Below are 20,021 nucleotides of genomic sequence, written 5' to 3'. Positions count from 1 at the left end.
TAAAATATGTATAATTTAACACCTAGTGTATTTTCCCTCTAGATCTCATCTCACCCGAGTCCCCCTTCACCCGGCATTGTCACCCTTGTCAATGTCACTTGGAAACCTAGGTTCGGTGATTCTTGGCTGCACTTCACTCTGATGGTAGGGGACACACTCGAATTTAAAGATGGACAAGTAGGATACACACAACACATTGAAAGTAGAGACTTCCATTTACTCCGCTTTAGGTGAAGGGCTCCGGACGTATCCGCCTGGGTGTGGAACGCCCGGGGCCCCTGAGCCAAACTGCCAGCTGGAGGGCAAACACTCGGGAGTGAAACAGGTGGAGAAGTGCGACGATACCTCAGGGTGAAAACTGCTCTCTACTATAGACCCTTTACAAGTCCCGTGTCCAACTTGTCACCTCTTGCCCCCTGACAACCATCGCCTACATCAGAGCGGGCGACATAACAGAAAAAGGCAGTTCAGTAGCAATAATGGGTATCAAGTACAGTGCGTAACTGGAATAAGTGCACGGTCGCGCCCCGCTCCCCATTGCTCATGGGGACGCCAGGACCTCGGAGGGTGCAGAGCGAGCCTGAGAGCACCAGGAGCTCCTGCTGCCCGCGCGTGGTGTCAAGCCAGTGAGCAACTTCCCCGCGCTGCTACCACCGCTTCGAGCTCGCGAGGAGACTACAGCTCCCGGCAGGCCCCGCGCCGACCGCACGCCCCCGCCCCTCGCTCGCCCCTGCCCCCCCCGCCCTCGGGCCTCAGGACGGGACAGGGCGGAGGGAGGGACAGAGGAAGGGGCGCCTGCGGCGGGCGGGATCCTGCGAGGCGCGTGAAGCCTCGCTGGCGCCTGGTCCGGGACCCAGACGCTGGCGGGCGCGGAGTTTCTCACGACCGGCGGAGCCCGCCTCTGTAAGTAGTCGCCTCGGGGAGAGCGGAACAGACACCGAAAAAGTTAGCGCCGCAGCGGCTGCCGCTTTGTTCTCCCGGCACGTCGGGTGAGGCGGCGGAGGCGGTTTCAGCCTCCCCTCCCCCACCCACCCGCACGCGGCGGCGGCGGCGGCGGTGGCGGAGGGAGTCGGATCCCGCGCGGGGCTGGGCGGCGGCCGCCGGGGTTGGGCGGGAAATTGGTAGAGCGCGCGGCGGGAGGAGCGGGCGGTGGGCGCCGCTGTGAGCAGGGGCGCCGGCGCTGCAGCCAGATGGGGCCAAGTTCCGGCGTGGGCGCCGACGCCAACTTGGAGTCACGCTCCGCCGGCGACCACCGCGCCCGGCCTCTCGGACCCAGTCTCTTACCGGGTCCTCCCAACTAGCTCCCAACGCCAGATTGGCGGCACTCACGCTGACGAATTTTGGATGAGCCTTCCCCTTTTCTTTTCACCACTTTACCTTGTACGCGTCGCAAAGAGTGAGTCGACGGCGCTTAGAGAACGTAAGCCCCCACCCCAATTTCCTGACTCTTTAGTTTTGCAAGTTGCGGCGTAGCTCCGAGTCGGTCTCATCCCCGGGAGGGTTTTCTTAAGACGAAACACTGAGGAGCGCGACTGCGTCTTTGAGCAGTAAAAATAACTCCATAGTATTCGATTGCCTGTTGGATATTTTATTTGAAGTCATCGCAGTCAGAAGCATAGGCCTTGCCGTGTGCAGGCACGAGTATAAATCGAGCGACAGCGTGTGTGAGAGCTGCAGACTTTTCCATACACAGATTGATGGCTTGGACGTAACTGTCTCTTCAACCACACCCATCCCCACAGGAAATAAGACTATCGGTGTCATCTTTGATTAGGGAGGATAAGTTACACCCTGAACTGGTACTTTGTTCGATACAGCCTTAATGAGCTGTAGAGGCAAATGAAACGAAAACTTTTAAAATACCGTAATTTGTACCCTAGAAAACGTTAGCGTGTTCCTCTTATACTGTTTCTCCTTTGTACTTAATGCTGCAGTTACTAAAGTTTTAGCGGCTATGATTTTCTTTAGATCAAGCTTACTTAGTAAATTTAAGGCTGTGAGGACACCTCTGGATTTGTGGCTGAAAGCATCCATAAAGTTCCCCCACCGAGATCTAGGCCAGTTTTACTTAATAAAGGAACCCTTTCCTACTTCTGTGTTAGGATCTGGATTCAGAGCTGGCATGGACATTCAGCCAAAAAAAAAGTTACAACTTTTATTAAAGTATTTAAAACGTGTCACAGAAGCCTTCATGTTAGGTTTTGCTTCGGTAGGTAATGTAGATGTGGTTGGCCTGATCAGAGGAACTTGAATATTTGACAAGCCAATTTTCCATCCTCAGTTCTATAATTTGGTATATAGCTTTTAACTTTTTAGGATGACTCAGATTCAAGAATGTTGACTGGCTTATTATCTTGAAATGAATGTTTTAAGCATCTCAGATCGTAGTGAGTCTTTTAAATATATAAATATTAGAAGCTTTCAGTTTCATGAGGTGATGACTTTAAAATAGAAATTTCTCTCTTAGTGGATTGCTTTTAATCTAAAAAATGCCATGCCTCCCCCAAAAGAGCTTAATAAATCAAGTTCTTGGATATTAAATTTTTTAAATTATATAAGAATTGGAAAAACCTTATACAGAAAAAAAGAATGGTCATTTAAATGCATGTTTCTTAAGGGACATTTTGTTCTCATTTTTAAAAGACATTCTAAAGTTGATGAAAATATTACCATATTAGAGTTAATTGCTCATTTTAAAAAGAAACTGATTTTACAGAACTTGATATTGGGAAATTATTAGCTAGTACAGTTTTTAATTTGATTTATTAATAATCATGCTTATGATTCATAATCTGTGCAGATAGTACTTTGAGTCTCTGATTATGTAATTCAAATTGAACGTGTGTGTGAGCCTTTTTGGAGCAGTTGTCTCATTAATGAAAAAACTTGAGATAATGTACTTAGGAGATGTTTTAATTTTAATTTCAGTGTAGAAGAAGGTTTTCTCCACTTGTGTGATTAGTTTATAGTGGCCGTGTGTAAGAAATTGCTCATTGGCTATGAGTCAGATTTCTCAGATACCACTGGTGCAGAGAGAGGTTATGAAGATACATCAAGCCAAACGTAAATTTGTACAGCATCACCAGACTGGCAGTCCGTAATCTGGTTACTGGATAAACTTTTCAGTGCCTGAGCAGAGAGCAGACTTGGTGTGCTCTCTCTCTGTTCTCTCTGACATCGGAAAAGACTGAGATTCAAATACCTCTGGTCTAGAAGAGCTGAATTTTACCAGCAACAATTTAGTTGAATACTGAGCTTTTAGGAGGAAAAGTATTTATATTAATCTAAGGTAATAGTTACATTTTTGAAAATATATAAGTAGATGTAGGAAATTGCTAGAAACTATGATTTTAAAAACCATCAACAAAGTTACTTGGATTTTTCATACAACATAAAAGCAACATCAGAATTATTAAGCAAAGTCAGGCCTGTATCAAGGTAGAATATGGATAATGACTTCAGGACTCTGGTCAGTATTGTGTTGAAAAAGGCCATATGCTCTTTGTACATACTAAAAGAATACAGTACATATCAACAGGAGAAAAAAAGACCCTGCGTTCATTAGCATTCCTAGCACACAAAACTTAATCGAACCAGGAAAACCTGTTACTGGTAGGGAGTCATGGTAAATATTATGCTATTCTGAATAGGAAAAGTGTTTTACCTCTTAACTTTTGCCTTTACTGAGTACAAAAAGGACACTGGCTACACTAAATGATGAGCTTCGTTTTGAAGTATTTACTAGCTGGATTTGTTTTGTCTTCCGGAATCCTCTTTGCTTCTCTCTCTGCTTCCCTGACTCCTACTTATCCTTTGGTTTTAGCTTCCTTAAAGGTGCCTTGCCTGTGAACCTCAGTTGAAATTGGTTCCTCTCAGTATACTCTGTCATACCACTTTTCATGATTTGTAATTGCCTTGCTATTAATGTGAATATTTGTTTAATGTGTGTGTCCTATATCACATTCTAAGCTCCGGAGAGAGCAATAGCCATGTCTGTTTTGGTCACTGCTGTACAACCCGAGTCTCTCATAACAGTCTAGCAGATAATTGGCACTCAATAAATATTTGTTGAATGAAAATGCTGCTGTTAGAGCTTCTTATAATTAGAGGCTTTGCTAAGAAATGAGATAATGTATATGTAGGGGGAGTTGAGGGAGAGGGAGAGAAAGGGTAGATCAACTTGTGATGTTACTGTGAAGTAACCCTCCGTTAAGTCACCTAACCTCCAGAGCCTTTATTTTTACCTTGTCTGTAATAATAGGGCAGGTTGGGCTCAAGATTCCTGTAAAATGCCATCTTTTGATTCCATTCAGCAATAGTGACAATTTCATTTGAATGAAATATGTGACAGATAATTCCCCCAAAGACTATTTGAGATGTTGCAAATAAACATATTAGAAATGCTTGCCAACTCACAGCTATTAGCAACAAACATATCTAATTGATTTATGAATTAGTGTGATGTACTATTTTCTCAGATTTCTGATTGAAGCATAAAGACAAAATTAGAGTTGTTAGATTTTTTTTTTTGATATTTAATCTTAATATTTTGCACCCTACATCTTGTTGCATCTTACAGATAAATCAAGGTTCCGTAAAGCAAAATAAGGAGAGGGAAAACAGATGGGGTGAGTGGGCAGAAGCTAATATGACAGCTCACTTAGTTTCTTCTATTTGTGTTCATGCTGAAACTGTAAAAAATATTTTTATGCAAAAGTATAACATAGTTAGTAGTTATCGATCGTTCTGATAGTTGATTGTAATCATAAGACAGTTACTGTTATTTGGCTAATATTAGCAGGTATTATAAAATGGAAATTTAGTGGGAAGATATCCGTCACAAATAAATTATTATTCTTGAACACAGTGGTGTCTTGTATTTTGAAGTATTTAACCTGCATACAGTATTATTCATAGATATTTGACTCACCTTTTTATGACAGTTGTTCAGCTTTTTGAAACTGCTCAAGTCAGGTATTTTAAGGACCTCATTACCTCATGAGAAAACCTGTTGTAGATTGTTGTTAGGTTGTTGGTAATGAAGTGAAGTAGTATAAAGAACATGGGCTTTGGAGTCAGGGAAACTTTGGTGTGTATCCCAGTTCCATCACTTATTAGCTGTGTAGTCGTGGGTAAGCAACAATTCTGAAACTCTGGTTCCTTTTCTGTAAAGCAGTTAAACAAATTTCCTAGTGTCATAGCAAGGATTTAATGAAGTATGATATCTCAATTTCAGTGTTTAGTATGAAGTAGGAGCTTAATTGTTAATTCTTTCATCTAATTACTGTGAAAATTGCTAAAACTTAGCACTTAGGATAAGCCAGGTACCACTGTAGATATTGTACATGCAGTAGCGCAGTCCTCATAGCTGTTATCTTCATTTTACCTCTACCCTCTATCTACCCTCTACAATGATACTGAATAAAACCAGTTATTCTCTGTTAATTTCCTAATCTTATATTTGCACTGCGTCCACCCAGTAACACAACTTCCTGGGTGTGTGGTGTGAGTAGGGATAACACTTCATAAATGAATACATTGTTATCAATAGCAAAAAATAAATAAATCATCCATATAAAAATGGGGAGAAAAACCAATTATTCTCTTAACACCTTTTCAAATATTTGAAGACCATTATTCTGCTTGGTTGTGTTAAGCATAATTTGTCACATGACATTGTTTTCAGCTTTATCTAGATATATACTCTTTATTATTTTTTTACATCAATATAGCTCTTAAAAGTGTGGACTGTAAAAATGAATACAGTGGTAACGTAAGCTGACTAGCAACCAGTATGCTGATTGATGCTGATGTGTTCTCAGTGTCCTGGGGGTTTATGTTTACATTAGTTCTTTTAGTTACCCATTATATTAGCAGCCATTATTAAACTCTTGGTTGATAACACCTCTAATGGACAGGTTCTAAGTCAGCATTTCTCCATTTCTATATTGAACATTTAACTTTTTGAACTAAATGTAAAGCTTTACTCTCATCATTGTTATAGTTCACTTGAATTTTAGTTTATTTCTCCCAGATTGTACAATCTGAGGATTTTATAAGCATGTCTTCCATGTCTTTATTATCTTATAAATAATCAAAAACAATATAGGGCCAAGGGCAGCGTTCCAATGCACTCCCCTAAAGGCTTCTCTAAGTTGATACAGAGCAGCAAACTTAACCAACTACACTAACATCTAACTCATACTCAAACAACGTATTTACAAAAATAGCATGGAATATCATCTTGAAAATTGTTTTGGCCAGAATACACTAATTTTTTTTCTGGCTTTGCTAATTGTGTGATCTCGGGCAAGTACTTTAAGCCAGTTTTCTCAACTATAAAATGGGTTGTTGTGAGGATTAAGTGAGGAAACACATATGGAATGCTTAGAACGGTGTCTGGCAGATAGAGCTCAATTACTGTGAGTTATTATTTCCTCCATCTAAAAAGGCCAATAACCCCTTTTTTAAAAGGTGTAAATGTAGCTGATTTGGCATTCTGTTTGAATTCATGCTGACTTCTAGTGATCATTATATTCTAAGTATTGGAAAACCATTTGCTTTCATAATCTATTCTCAGATTTAACTAAGGGTTTAACATTAAGTTTATATGTCTGCAGTTTCTGAAATCACTTCCCCACTCCTCCAGCCCACAAAACTTGAAGCCGTTCTGACCCATCTCCAGCCCATGACTGTTTCTCTCTTTCTGAGCTCTTTCTCCAAGATGATAGAAGTCAGCTTTGTAATTGCACTGACTAATTGCTTTAGCAATATGGAGTGCATTGCATCTGAACCCGAAGACTTGCACTTCCATAAAGATGTGTTAGTCCCTCATATTCACGAGGCTCAGGTTTCAGTTCTCAATGCTCTTCTACAACTTTAGTTTAAAAACTCAGAGAAAGTAAGCAAAAGACAAGTTGAACAATCGTGCCTTCTCAGTGTGCTCTCTCAACCTTAACATCCTCTCTGAGCGGTGATTCTTTCAGTTCCTTGTTCTTTCAGAAATGGTATGTGATTGTGGAGACAGCACTTGGTAGGAAAGTATGGAACTTGGGTCCTGATTCCCACTCCACCTCTTAATGGCCATTTGATGCTGGGCAAGTTACTTTATCTGCTTTTGCTTCCGTTAACTCATCTGCAAAAATAATAAATAATATTTGCCTTGTCAAATTCCAAAGAGATATCATGAGATAAAGCATATAAAACATTTACAAGACGTTAAGTGCTGTACAATATAAAATGGGTTAAAATTACTTATCTGAATGTAGTTCTAAAAGCTTTGTTATCTTTAAGCAGTTTTTTTCTAAGCCATACTTTTTCTTGAACTTGCTCATTCCTAATACTATATCTGTATGTTTTTGCTCTTCTGTTATGTTCATCCTCATTTATTTAGCCCCATTAACTACTTTCCAGAGTCATTCTGCAACCACATTGGATGCGTCACTCTTTTTTATCATTAGACTTGTTTACAGGTATATGGATGGAATTTAAATTGAGAGATCCTTCTCTTGTGAGCCATTTCACTTAGCCATGGGGTTGTACTTTTAGTTTTTGAACTGTCCTTATGTAAAATTGTGATACATATGTAACTGTGCTTAGTGTTCTCTTTTTCACTTTTAGAAATTTTTTATGACAAGATCGCTTTTTCCTATGTTCCTGTCTTAAGTATGTCTTTTACACTTCTTTGTGTGTCATGTAACTGTGTTTAGTATATGCTTCCTTAGTTTTCTGAAAGAAATCTGCTTAGATTTAAACTTTTAATATAAAAAAGAATACTCTTGTCTATGTTAGGGCAGTATTATACATCTTTTGTATGGCCAAGTGGTACTTTATTTCTATGACAATGTCAGTTTTACTTTTCTTTTTTGTCCCTTCTGTTTTTGTCATAACTCAGTTGTGTATTTGTGGAATAAAAGTGTTTGACCTTCAAGTTTTAGGTATTAGTGAGGAATAGCAGGGTTTTGTTTTTTGCTCTTTTTTTTTTTATCAGGAGGCTCTCCCTGAAATCATGGGCTCTGATAACTAGACCAAAAAAAAAAAGGCTACCCATTAGGATTTATTGGTGAATTATAAACATACAGCCAAAACATACCATTTTTAAAAAGCACAAGGATTCTTTTTTAAAATTAATTAATAAATTTTATTTATTTTGGCTGTGTTGGGTCTTCATTGTTGCACCCAAGCTTTCTCTAGTTGCAGTGAGCAGGGGCTGCTCTTCGTTGCAGTTGTGCGGGCTTCTCGTTGCAGTGGCTTCTCCTTTTGCGGAGCGTGGGCTCTAGGTGCGCAGGCTTCAGTAGTTGAGGTGCACGGGCTTCAGTAGTTGTGACACGTGGGCTCAGTAGTTGTGGCGCACGGGCTTAGTTGCTCCGCAGCATGTGGGAGCTTCCTAGACCAGAGCTCAAACCCATGTCCCCTGCATTGGCAGGCAGATTCTTAACCACTGGGCCACCAGGGAAGTCCCAAGGATTCTTGCATTTTTAAAATAATGTTAAGTGAGTATAAAATATTAAAAGTTTCTAAAAAATTTCTTCCAGGCTACCTACATTTCAGAAAGCATCAACTTTTCTCCATGGGCCCATTCACCAAGTGGAATATGCCTGTACTATTTTAAAAAGCCTTTGTGCTTAATCCTGGAAAAATTTGCTCCTCCAAAATGAAAATGAGGACATTTGAGAAGGTGATTTAAGGTGTGGACATTTGAGAAAGTGTCCCATTAGATCAAGGAACCAAAGGATAAGTACTGAATAGACTAATCCTAAACACTTTTTATTTTTTAAACTAGGAGGATTTTATTTTGACAGAAAAACAACTTTTATTCATTATGTATTTTCTGAAATTAAAAGAGAGAGACAAGAATAGACTTAAAAGAAAATAGATGAAGATGTTTAGTAAATAAACAGTGTCAACTCTCTTCTGATGAGGATAATTCAGTGATGTTAAATCCTTTCCAAAACCCTGGTTGTGGTCCTAAAGACAAGACTCTTCTTTGATGGGACTGATATTAAGGGAAGTGGGACCTTTTGTATATTCAACTCACAGTTGTAGAACTTGCCATCATCAGCATGAGTGGCTTAAAAGAGGAAATAAAGAAGCTTTCAACTAAATCTGAAAGTACAGTCATTTTTTTACCACTGTGATTTTAAGGCCTCTTCATAACCATTGAAAAAGAATTGACAACTGTTTTAAAAGATTAAAGAAAGGCAGATGTCTGCAAACAGTTCTCCTCCATCATCCCAGAAGTCTGTAATACCTGCAACTCTTCCTGCTGTGCTTCCAGCTCCTTCTCCGTGTTCAAGTCCTAAAACAGGACTCTCTGCGCGGCTCTCTAATGGAAGCTTCAGTGCACCATCACTCAACAACTCCAGAGGCTCAGTGCATACAATCTCATTTCTACTGCAAATTGGCCTTACACGGGAGAGTATTACCATCGAAGCCCAGGAACTATCTTTATCTGCTGTCAAGGATCTTGTGTGCTCCATTGTTTATCAAAAGGTACTGTGCATGCTATTTATGTCAGTAGTTTTTCTAAGTAATATTGTTTCTACTGCTTTTCTATAAATTATACATGCAACAGTGAGTTAACACATATGGATCAATCAGTTGTTTATATCTTAATTCTGAGCATTGGGAGAGAGTCCTAATAGACTAAAAGCCTAAAGTCTGAAATTTCAGAGTCTAACAGCTGGAGCCTATATCCAGGCTTTAAAATACTGCTTATTCAATTCATCTCTTTAAGAGTAGGAAAATCAGTGTAAAGTCAAGAGGACTTAAACAGTCTCACTTGTTTTCAGAGAAAACAGTCAGGAGGTAGAAGGCACAAGGCATCAAGGGGGCTTACCGAAAGGATGAGACACAGCTGCTGCTGAGTCCAGGTCCATACCTCGTTCTTCCTAGGTCCCCTGTGTGCTGCCCTTTTGTCCCCTTTAGATCCTGATTTCACCTAAACTGCCAGAGGACCACACTCTCTCTGTCTCTTAAAAATTAGGTAAATGAGCTGTAATACGTATCAGAATAGAAGAAAAATTTTTAATTTAAAATCACCCTCAAATTTTAAATTGAGGGTGATTTTATTTTGCTTCCAATCAACTCACCCCCTGCCCTGTACCATACCATTTTTTAAGGAATCTTAGCTAAATTTCTTTAATAATCTTGATTTGATGCATGAGCTGGTATGTTCTATGTTTTATCATAAAACTGTATATAAGTAGTATGAATTGGTTACATTTTCTTTTTAATGGACTAAGCCTATGTTTCAAACAACTTAGTATACTTTATGTTTTAAAAATCCTATCAGTAAGATTAATGTGTTTGGATAATGCTCCTCATCTTACTGTTTTTGTTTCAGTTACTTATGCTTTACATGGTTTGTCATTATCTTCTGATGTAGAAGTAATTAACAGTCAAAAAAATGTTATGTGGTTTGTGAAAATGACCCTTGTCTCCTTTGTGTTAACAATGACTTATCTATTTAAATGTGACCAAAAGTAATTTTAGGTATTCTTCTGTAGATCTGTAGAACAATCTTTGTGTCTTTAAGTATCTTTGCTTTTAATTTCCCTTTCATCAGGTGGTAACAGATGTTTTAATAAATATTTTTGCAACTAGGTTTTTAATTTAATGGTAAGATTTTAACTTAAATACAATTTGTAACTATTGTCTCTCTTTTTTTGAGCCCATAGAAAATCATAACTAATGTTTTGGTAGAGTCTATATTATTCAGTTTTCAACCTTTGGAAATTTGACTTAGTTCTTATATTTATACAGAGGCATACTGATTTTCTACAGGATCACTTTAGAATTAATGTTACTTCCTCATTAATATAGATGTGAGAAGTGGGTCAGATGGGTCCAGTTCTTGGGAAGCTAGGTTAAAAATCATAATCTATGAAAAATTCTAGTGAAGCCAAGGAAATAAACAAGATATGGCTCAAGAAAAGATAATTCAGGGTGAACTTTATGCAAATGTAAAATAGAATTATTGATTATGGAGATAGCCAGCATAAAATGAATATCATGGTGAACTGAATTTGAGTCAATATTGTAGTGATATGGGGATGTGCTTGGCAAAAATATAAAACATGTATGTGACATAATCTTAGTACACACTCCTTTTGACATGTGCTAGCATCCTAACTGTTGTTTAAGTGTAGTGAAAAAGAGTATTGAGCTTGTAACTAGGTCAGCTGTATTGTTTTTTGTTTGTTTTTGGCCATCCCATACAGCTTGCGGGATCTTAGTTCGCCAACCAGGGATTGAACCCAGGCCCTCAGCAGTGAGAGCACAGAGTCCTAACCACTGGTCCGCCAGGGAATTCCCAGATCTGTTGTTTATTAACTGCATACCTTTGTGTGATTTGACTTCTCTGTATTACATTTCCACATCTATCAAATGATTGAGTTGGGATGATTTGTTTTTTTTAATAAATTTATTTATTTTATTTTATTTTTATTTTTGGCTGTGTTGGGTCTTCGTCACTGCACGCGGGCTTTCTCTAGTTGCGACAAGTGGGGGCTACTCTTCGTTGCGGAGCACAGGCTTCAGTAGTTGTGGCACGTAGGCTCAGTAGTTGTGGCACGCAGTCTCTAGAGCACAGGCTCAGTAGTTGTGGCGCACGGGCTTAGTTGCTCTACGGCATGTGGGATCTTCCTGGACCAGGGCTTGAACCCGTGTCCCCTGCATTGGCAGGCGGATTCTTAACCACTGCTCCACCAGGGAAGCCCGAGATGGGATGATTTCTAGTGTGTAATTCCAGCTGTGAAATTCTGAATCATTTAACCTAAAGTTAAGTCTTCACTCTAGAGACAGATAAAGGAGAAAGGAATTTCAAGGAATGATCTACTCAGGTCCTAACTGGAAAGAAATCTTAAGGGAACCAACTCAGATTCTGGGATTTGATAAAGAGGTTTCATGGAACCCTAACTCACCTGGGAGATGGAAGAACCATGTCAGAAGTTCTTTTCTTTTTACATTCTCTCTTAGATTCTTGCTTGCTAATCACTTACTTCCATTACCTACACATGCATAGCTCCAGGTTAACTCCCAGGACTCTGATGGGCACACCTGCTTTTCTTATTTCTGTTCTTAGTAAATACATTTATTGAACCTTTTAAAGATAGAGCACTGGTTAAATTTTAAGAAGTAGGTTAACCAAATGTCCCTTCCCTCAAAAAGCTTATAGTCTGGTAAGGGAAACATTTACCAGAATAAAATATGAGACGTAGAAAGTGAAGTTAAAATAAACAGTGCTCTTCTCAGGTTGATAAAAGATATGAAAGACTTCATATGAAATGTAACATTTCATCTGATACTTAAAGAATGAGTAAGATTTCAGTGATATGGGAGGTAAGGAGTACATACCAAGGCAAAAAAATCAGGATGAGCAAAGATACGGGAGGGGAAAGGAGGAAGATTATAATTGACAACATTTATTGAGTACCTACTGTATGTCAGGAGCTTCACACACCCTTTCTGCTTAATACTTGCAACAAGTTTTGGTGCATCTCACATAGTTAATGAGAGTTTTTTTTTTTCTTGTGATGAGAATTTGTAAGATCTGTTCTCTTAAAAACTTTCAGATATAAATTATTGTTAACTGTAGTCACCATGCTGTACATTACATTGCCTGAACTTACTTATTTTATAACTAGAAGTTAGTACCCTTTGACCACTTTCACCCATTTCCCCACTTTCTACCCTTTGTCTCTAGTAATCACCAGCTCTGGTTTTTCCAGATTCCACATATAAGTGAAATCATACAATATTTATTTTTCTCTGCTTGACTTATCTTACTTAGCATAATGCCCTCAAGGTCCATCCACGTTGTTGCAAATGATAGGATTTCCTTCCTTTTAAGATTGAATAGTGTGTGTGTGTGTGTGTGTGTGTGTGTATCACATTTTCTTTATCCATCTGTCGATGGACACATAGGTTGTTTCCACATCTTGGCTATTGTAAATAATGATGCAATAACATGAGGGTGCAGATTTCAGTCAAGATAGTGATTTCATATCCTTTGACTGTATACCCAGAAGTGGAATTGCTGGATCACATGGTAGTTCCGTTTTTAATTTTTTGAGGAACCTCCATGCTGTTCCATAGTGCCTGCACCAATTTACATTCCCATTAACAGTGCACCAGGGTTCCCATTTCTCCACATCCTTGTCAACATATATTATTATCCTTTTGACAGTAGCCATTCTAACGGGTATGATGTGATACCTCATTGTGGTTTTGATTTACATTTCCCTGATGATTATTGATGGAAAACTTTTTCATGGTCCTGTTGGCCATTTGTATGTCTTTTTTGGAAAAATGTTTATTAAGTTCCTCTGCCCACTTTTAAAAAAAATAAATTTATTTTATTTTTGGCTGCATTGGGTTTTCGTTGCTGCACGTGGGCTTTTCTCTGGTTGCGGCGAGTGGGGGCTACTCTGTTGCAGTGTGTGGGCTTCTCATTGTGGTGGCTTCCCTTCTTGCAGACCACGGGCTCTAGGTGTGCAGGCTTCAGTAGTTGTGGCACGCGGGCTCAGTAGTTGTGGTGCACGGACTTAGTTGCTCCGCTGCATGTGGGATTTTCCCAGACCAGGGCTCGAACCCGTGTCCCCTGCATTGGCAGGCAGATTCTTAACCACTGTGCCACCAGGGAAGTCCTCCTCTGCCAATTTTTTAATCTAATTGATAGGTGTTTTTTTTGTTTTGTTTTGTGTTGTTTTCTTTTGATATTGAGTTATATGAGTTCTTCATATATTTTGGATATTAACCCTTTATCAGATATAAGATTTGAAGATATTTTCTCCAATTCCAAAGGTTTCCTTTTAATTTTTTTTTTTTTTGGCGGTACACGGACCTCTCCCTGTTGTGGCCTCTCCCGTTGCGGAGCACAGGCTCTGGACACTCAGGCTCAGCGGCCATGGCTCACGGGCCCAGCTGCTCCGCGGCATATGGGATCTTCCCGGGCCGGGGCACGAACCTGTGTCCCCTGCATCGGCAGGCGGACTCTCAACCACTGCGCCACCAGGGAAGCCCCTCCTTTTCATTTTTTAATGGTTTCCTTTGCTATAGAGAAGCTTTTAGTTTGATTTAGTCATACTTGTTTATTTTTGCTTTTGTTGCCTTTGCTGTTTATGTCAAATCCAAAAAATCATTGCTGGGTTCGATGTCAAGGAGCTTACCCTCTTATGTTTTCTTCTAGGAGTTTTATGGTTTCAGATCTTATGATCAAGTCTGTAGTCCATTTTCAGTTGATTTTTGTGTACAGTGTAAGACTGGGCTTCAGTTTCATTCTTCTGCATCTGGCTCTTCAGTTTTCCCAGCACCATTTATTGAAGAGACTGTCCTTTCCCGTTGTATATTCTTGGCTCCTTTGTTGTAAATAAATATGTACGCATGGGTTTATTTCTGGGCTCTGTTCTGTTTCATTGATTTAATGTGTCCATTTTTACGCCAATACCATATTGGTTTGATTACTGTGACTTTGAAGTGTAGTTTGAAATCAGAGGCATGATGCCTCCAGCTTTGTTCTTCTTAAGACTGTTTTGGCTATTTGGGGTCTTCTGTGGTTCCATACAAATTTTAAGATTGCTTTTTCTATTTTTGTGAAAAATAATCATTGGAATTTTGATAGGAATTGCATTGAATCAGTAGATCATTTTGGGTAGTATGGACATCTTAATATTCTTTCAGTTTGTGAACATAGAATATCTATTTGTGTCTTCTACAATTTCTTTCATCAATGTCTTACAGTTCTCAGTGTATAGGTCTTTTACCTCCTTGGTTAAATTTATTTGTAGGTATTTTATTCTTTTTGATACACCTGCATGTGAGTTTGTTTCTTTTTTTTTTCTGACTGCATCGGGTCTTAGTTGAGGCATTGGGTCTTCGTTGCTGTGCATGGGCTTTCTCTAGCTGTGGTGAGCGGGGGCTGTTCTTCGTTGCACTGCATGGGCTTCTCATTGAGGTGGCTTCTCTTGTTGAGGAGCATGGGCTCTAGGCGCATGGGCTTCAGTAGCTGTGGTTCGTGGGCTCTAGAGCGCAGGCTCAGTAGTTGTGGCACACGGGCTTAGTTGCTCCACAGCTTGTGGGATCTTCACGGACCAGGGCTTGAACCCGTGTCCCCTGCATTGGCAGGCGGATTCTTAACCACTGCGCCACCAGGGAAGTCTTGAACATCTGTTTGAGGGGCACAATTCAACAGTCCATTTCAAAATAATTTTGTATATGGTAAGATAAGAATCAAACTTCATTTCTTTTTGTAGGACATCAGATTTTTCCAGGACCATTTGTTGAAAAGACTATTCTTCCCTTACTCAATTACTTTAGTACCTTGGTTGTAAATCAGTTGACCACATATATCTTGGGCCATTTCTGAACACTGTTTTGTTTTATCGACTTATGTGTCTGTATCCTTAAACTAATTCCACATTGTCTTGAATTCTTTAGTTTTATAAAGACATGATGTCAGGGCATAAATCCTGCAACTTTGTTCTTTTTTTCGAAACTATTTATCCCAGTTTGCGTTCTTTGCATTTCCATATAAATGTTAAAATCAGCTTGGTGATTTATACATAAAAGCTTACCAGAATTGTGTATATCATTTTTTATCTGTGTTTCATGTTTTTGATGCAGTTTTAAATGGGGTTGTTAAATTTTCTAATTTCTTTTTTTAAAAAAACATTTTATTGGAGTATAATTGCTTTACAGTGTTGTGTTAGTTTCTGCTGTATAACAGGGTGAATCAGCTATATGCATATGTATATCCCCATATCCCTTCCCTCTTGTGTCTCTCTCCCACCCTCCTTATCCCACCCCTCTAGGTGGTCGCAAAGCACCCAGCTCATTTCCCTGTGCCATGCAGCTGCTTCCCACTATCTATCTATTTTACATTTGGTAGTGTATGTATATCAATGCTACTCTCTTACTTCATCCCAGCTTACCCTTCCCCCTCCCCATTTCCTGAAGTCCATTCTCTACATCTGTGTCTTTATTCCTGTCCAGTCCCTAGGTTCATCAGAACCATTTTTTTTTAGATTCCATATATATGTGTTAGCATACGGTATTTGTTTTTCTCTTTCTGACTTACTTCACTCTATGACAGACTCTAGGTCCGTCCACCTCACTACAAATAACTCAATTTCGTTTCTTTTTATGGCTGAGTAATATTCCATTGTATATATGTGCCGCATCTTCTTTATCCATTCATCTGTTGATGGACATTTAGGTGATTCCATGTCCTGGCTGTTGTAAATAGTGCTGCAATGAACATTGGTGGTAAATGTCTCTTTTCTTTTTTTTTTGCGGTACGCGGGCCTCTCACTGTTGTGGCCCTCCCGTTGCAGAGCACAGGCTCCGGACGCGCAGGCTCAGCGGCCATGGCTCACGGGCCTAGCCGCTCCACGGCATGTGGGATCTTCCTGGACCGGGGCATGAACCCGTGTCCCCTGCATCGGCAGGCGGACTCTCAACCACTGCGCCACCAGGGAAGCCCAATGTCTCTTTTTGAATTATGGTTTTCTCAGGGCGTATGCCCAGTAGTGGGATTGCTGGGTCATATGGTAGTTCTATTTTTAGTTTTTTAAGGAACCTCCATACTGTTTACCATAGTGGCTGTATCAATTTACATTCCCACCAACAGTGCAGGAGGGCTCCCTTTTCACCACGCCCTTTCCAGCATTTATTGTTTCTAGGTTTTTTGATAATGGCCATTCTGACCGGCATGAAGTGATACTTCATTGTGGTTTTGATTTGCATTTCTCTAATAATTAGTGATGTTGAACACCTTTTCATGTGCCTCTTGGCCATCTGTATGTCTTCTTTGGTGAAATGTCTATTTAGGTCTTCTGCCCATTTTTTAACTGGATTGTTTGTTTTTTTGATATTGAGCTCCACGAGCTGTTTGTATATTTTGGAAATTAATAAATGTCTGTTGTTTCATTTGCAAATATTTTCTCCCATTTTGAGGGTTGTCTTTTTGTCTTGTTTATGGCTTCCTTCACTGTGCAAAAGCTTTTAAGATGTTTCATAATTGAATAAGTAAAGAAAAGAATCCATATGAAGCAGTATAGTATGGTAGTTAAAAACATGAGTTTGCGGATCAGTAAAATTTGGGTTTGTCTTTACAACTTACTAGTTGTGTAACCTTGGTTTCTTATCTGGAAAACGAGGCTAAAAATAGTACTAATTTCATGGTTTTGTGTGTGTGTGTACGTGTACATTAAATGATATATTTATAAAACGCTTAGTCCAGCACCTGGCACATAGTAATCACACAGTAAGTGTTAGCTTAACAATAATATTATTTATTAGTCTGATCTTCGTGGCTTCTAAACTAAACAAACAAGCAAACAAAACTTTAACCACACTGTACTTTGGGATCCTTTCCCTTTTGAGAGCTTATAAGAAACTAGTGGTGATCCAGAAATAGCTGAAAGCTACTACCAGTTAAGTTTATGTTAACTTTTGGTTTTCTGCTTTATGGAATATACATTTGTGTCATAATCTATTTTCTACTGTGTATAAGGCAATTGATTCCTTTCTTGATCTGTATGGGTAAATTCTTCACAATTTCATATTAGCTCTACTAATGCTTCTTTTTATTGATGCAGAAAATTGGAGGTTAATGATATATCAATTCTGTGGTTTATTTAATCTTCTGTTCTTGGTCTGTATGTGTGAGTTTCATGTGCAGTCTTAGCTCCTGAAAACCTGTGACTTTTGTCTTCAATATTGTAATATATTCCTCAGGGGATTAGTTTCTTTAGATTAATGTGATTACAGATGTGATTTCAGAATCATATAATTTTGAGTTCAGCTGATTTAACTAGTTAATTACTATTGTTGAGCAGTAAGTGAGCAAACATGCTTTTTCTATATTTCTATACCCTTAGGCTATTACATCTAATATAATGGAATTGAGATATTCCTTATTGTATGAATATTCCCAAGGAGCCTATAGAGCAACTATAAAGGTATAGGGAGAGGAGCGTTCATTGAAACTATGTAAGATCTTTTGATATCACAAGAGGGACATGAAAACTAACCAAGAGTACATAAATATTTCCATTAGGGAAAAAGTGATTAAAAGTATTTATTGATAATTATCTTAAGAAATAAATGAATACAACTACAAATAAAATTAAAATTTTTTCTGAAATATTTAAGAAAAAGGCTTTGTGAAATAAATGTAGTATCATGTTTCTGAAAAGGAAGGCTGATAGTATATAATTTTTACTCCCCAATTTAAATTATTTTTTCCATTCAGATTGTTATTGGGATTCTTTTTACTCTGACAATGTTTCTCTAAAGTTTATCTGGGAGAAAAAGTAGTCAAAAGCATTAAGTTAAAAATCTGAAAAATAAGAGAGAAAGGGAAGAGAAAAACTACAATAACTGAAACCAAATACTGCTAAAAGCAGTAATAGATCCATGGTACATTTTAGGTACATGCCAAGGGAGGCATGAGAAAAAAAAAGGAATCATTTTTCAGAAATTTGTGTTTAGAAAACTCATTAAGCAGTTGAAGGGCCATAAACATAGACCTCCACTTAATACCTGACACCAAGATAAATTTCAGAGGATTTAAAGGTTACATATGAGCATTCAAATCAAAGGAAAATTAGAATAAAGTAGAATTGAATATTTATCAAACTTATAATAGAGAGTGGGTATTTCACTTTCAAAACAATAAAAGGAAACAAAAGGGAAAAGAACAGTTTGCAGATTTGAATATTCCAAGTGTAATATTTACATATGTAAGAATAATAAAAACAGAAATAAGATGGGGGAAATACTACAACAAGTATTATATAAAGCTAATATCTATTCTGTAAATAGCTCATATATTTGTAAGAAAAACACTGGTCTCTAAATATTTGGTCAATTGATAAAAAAAATATATTTCACAAAGATATTAAGTTAGTAAACAAGCATGTGGGAAAATGTTCAAAATAGTAGTAATAAATAAACATTAGGTATTATGTGCTCAATTAGGGGAAAAGTGTGATTGGTATTTCCATTATAGGTCAGGGTATGGTAAAACCTCATAGAAATAGAGAACAATCAATGATTCCAGGCTTACAAAAGTTAAAAACTGGATCAATTTCTAACTAACACAGATAATATAAAACATATACACTGAGATTTTTTTCCCCCTCAATGAATATATCTCTGTAACCAGCAAATCATTGATTGTTGAACTTTGCTTAAAACTTGGATGTGGGGCTTCCCTGGTAGTGCAGTGGTTGAGAGTCCGCCTGCCGATGCAGGGGACACGGGTTCGTGCCCCGGTCCTGGAAGATCCCACATGCCGTGGAGCGGCTGGGCCCGTGTAACCAAAAAAAAAAAAAAAAAAAAAAACTTGGATGTGACCAAAAGTGATCACTCTTTGAATTCAGTCCAGTTTCATGACACATCCTGAGGGTGGAGTGGGTGGAGTTTCTTTTGTTGTTGTTGTTGTCTTTAGCTTAAGCCAAAAAGTTAGCTTTCTTTTTTTGAAAATTTGAAATGCTTCCAACATTTATGTTACACTGAGGTTGGTTCTGTTTTACTCCTCTTTCTATCCCTCCAACTACCTTATACTCAGTAGACATTTGTTAAAAGACACATTCTACCTGCTTTTACTGCTAAAAACATGATACTGCAGTTAATCTGTGGTGCTAATTACTTCCCTTGATGAAATAACACATAGTTAGAGCCACAGAGAAAAACGAATGAGCCGCTAAGCGCCAGTATTCTTTTCCATCCTGTGTCATGTATCAGCACCTTAGTTTTGTCCAGCCTGCTCCCACTAGTTTAGATGGTCAGATATTTAGTTTCTAGAGCTCTTTTCTGGGATTGTGCAAAAGGCCAGGTTCTTCTAGAAAACTCTGAAATTCGCTAACTTATTCACTCTGAGAATACCAGTGAACTTCATCCTTATTCCTTGTAAGAATGTAGATTAGGACAATTTTATTGGCAAATACTACAGCCCCAGTATCTAATTTTAACATATAAGATTAAATTAAAACAGTAGGTCTCAACTGGGTAGA

At 38.6% G+C, this 20,021-nt stretch overlaps 1 protein-coding gene across 3 annotated transcripts in view; it reads left to right on the top strand.

Moving 5' to 3' along the window:
* Positions 1-760: 760 nt before the first annotated feature.
* Positions 761-20,021, top strand: part of PRKD3 (protein kinase D3) — a 72,730-nt gene continuing 53,469 nt past the window's right edge. Inside the window, exons 1-2 of one of the 3 annotated variants that reach the window (XM_024753560.1) lie at positions 767-903; positions 8,535-9,492. In XM_024753560.1, coding sequence (XP_024609328.1) covers positions 9,205-9,492 — 288 coding nt within the window. In that variant the 5' untranslated portion in view covers positions 767-903; positions 8,535-9,204. Of the gene's footprint in view, positions 904-1,293; positions 1,421-8,534; positions 9,493-20,021 lie in introns of those variants that run through there. The other 2 variants (XM_024753561.1, XM_024753562.1) reach the window with 2 other exon arrangements.

This window comes from Neophocaena asiaeorientalis, unplaced genomic scaffold, assembly GCF_003031525.2.
Source record: "Neophocaena asiaeorientalis asiaeorientalis breed wild unplaced genomic scaffold, Neophocaena_asiaeorientalis_V1.1 scaffold171, whole genome shotgun sequence".
In the NCBI taxonomy this organism is placed as follows: domain Eukaryota; kingdom Metazoa; phylum Chordata; class Mammalia; order Artiodactyla; family Phocoenidae; genus Neophocaena; species Neophocaena asiaeorientalis.
The sequence above is the reverse complement of the archived record's forward strand: the minus strand, read 5'-3'. Positions and strand labels throughout refer to the sequence as shown.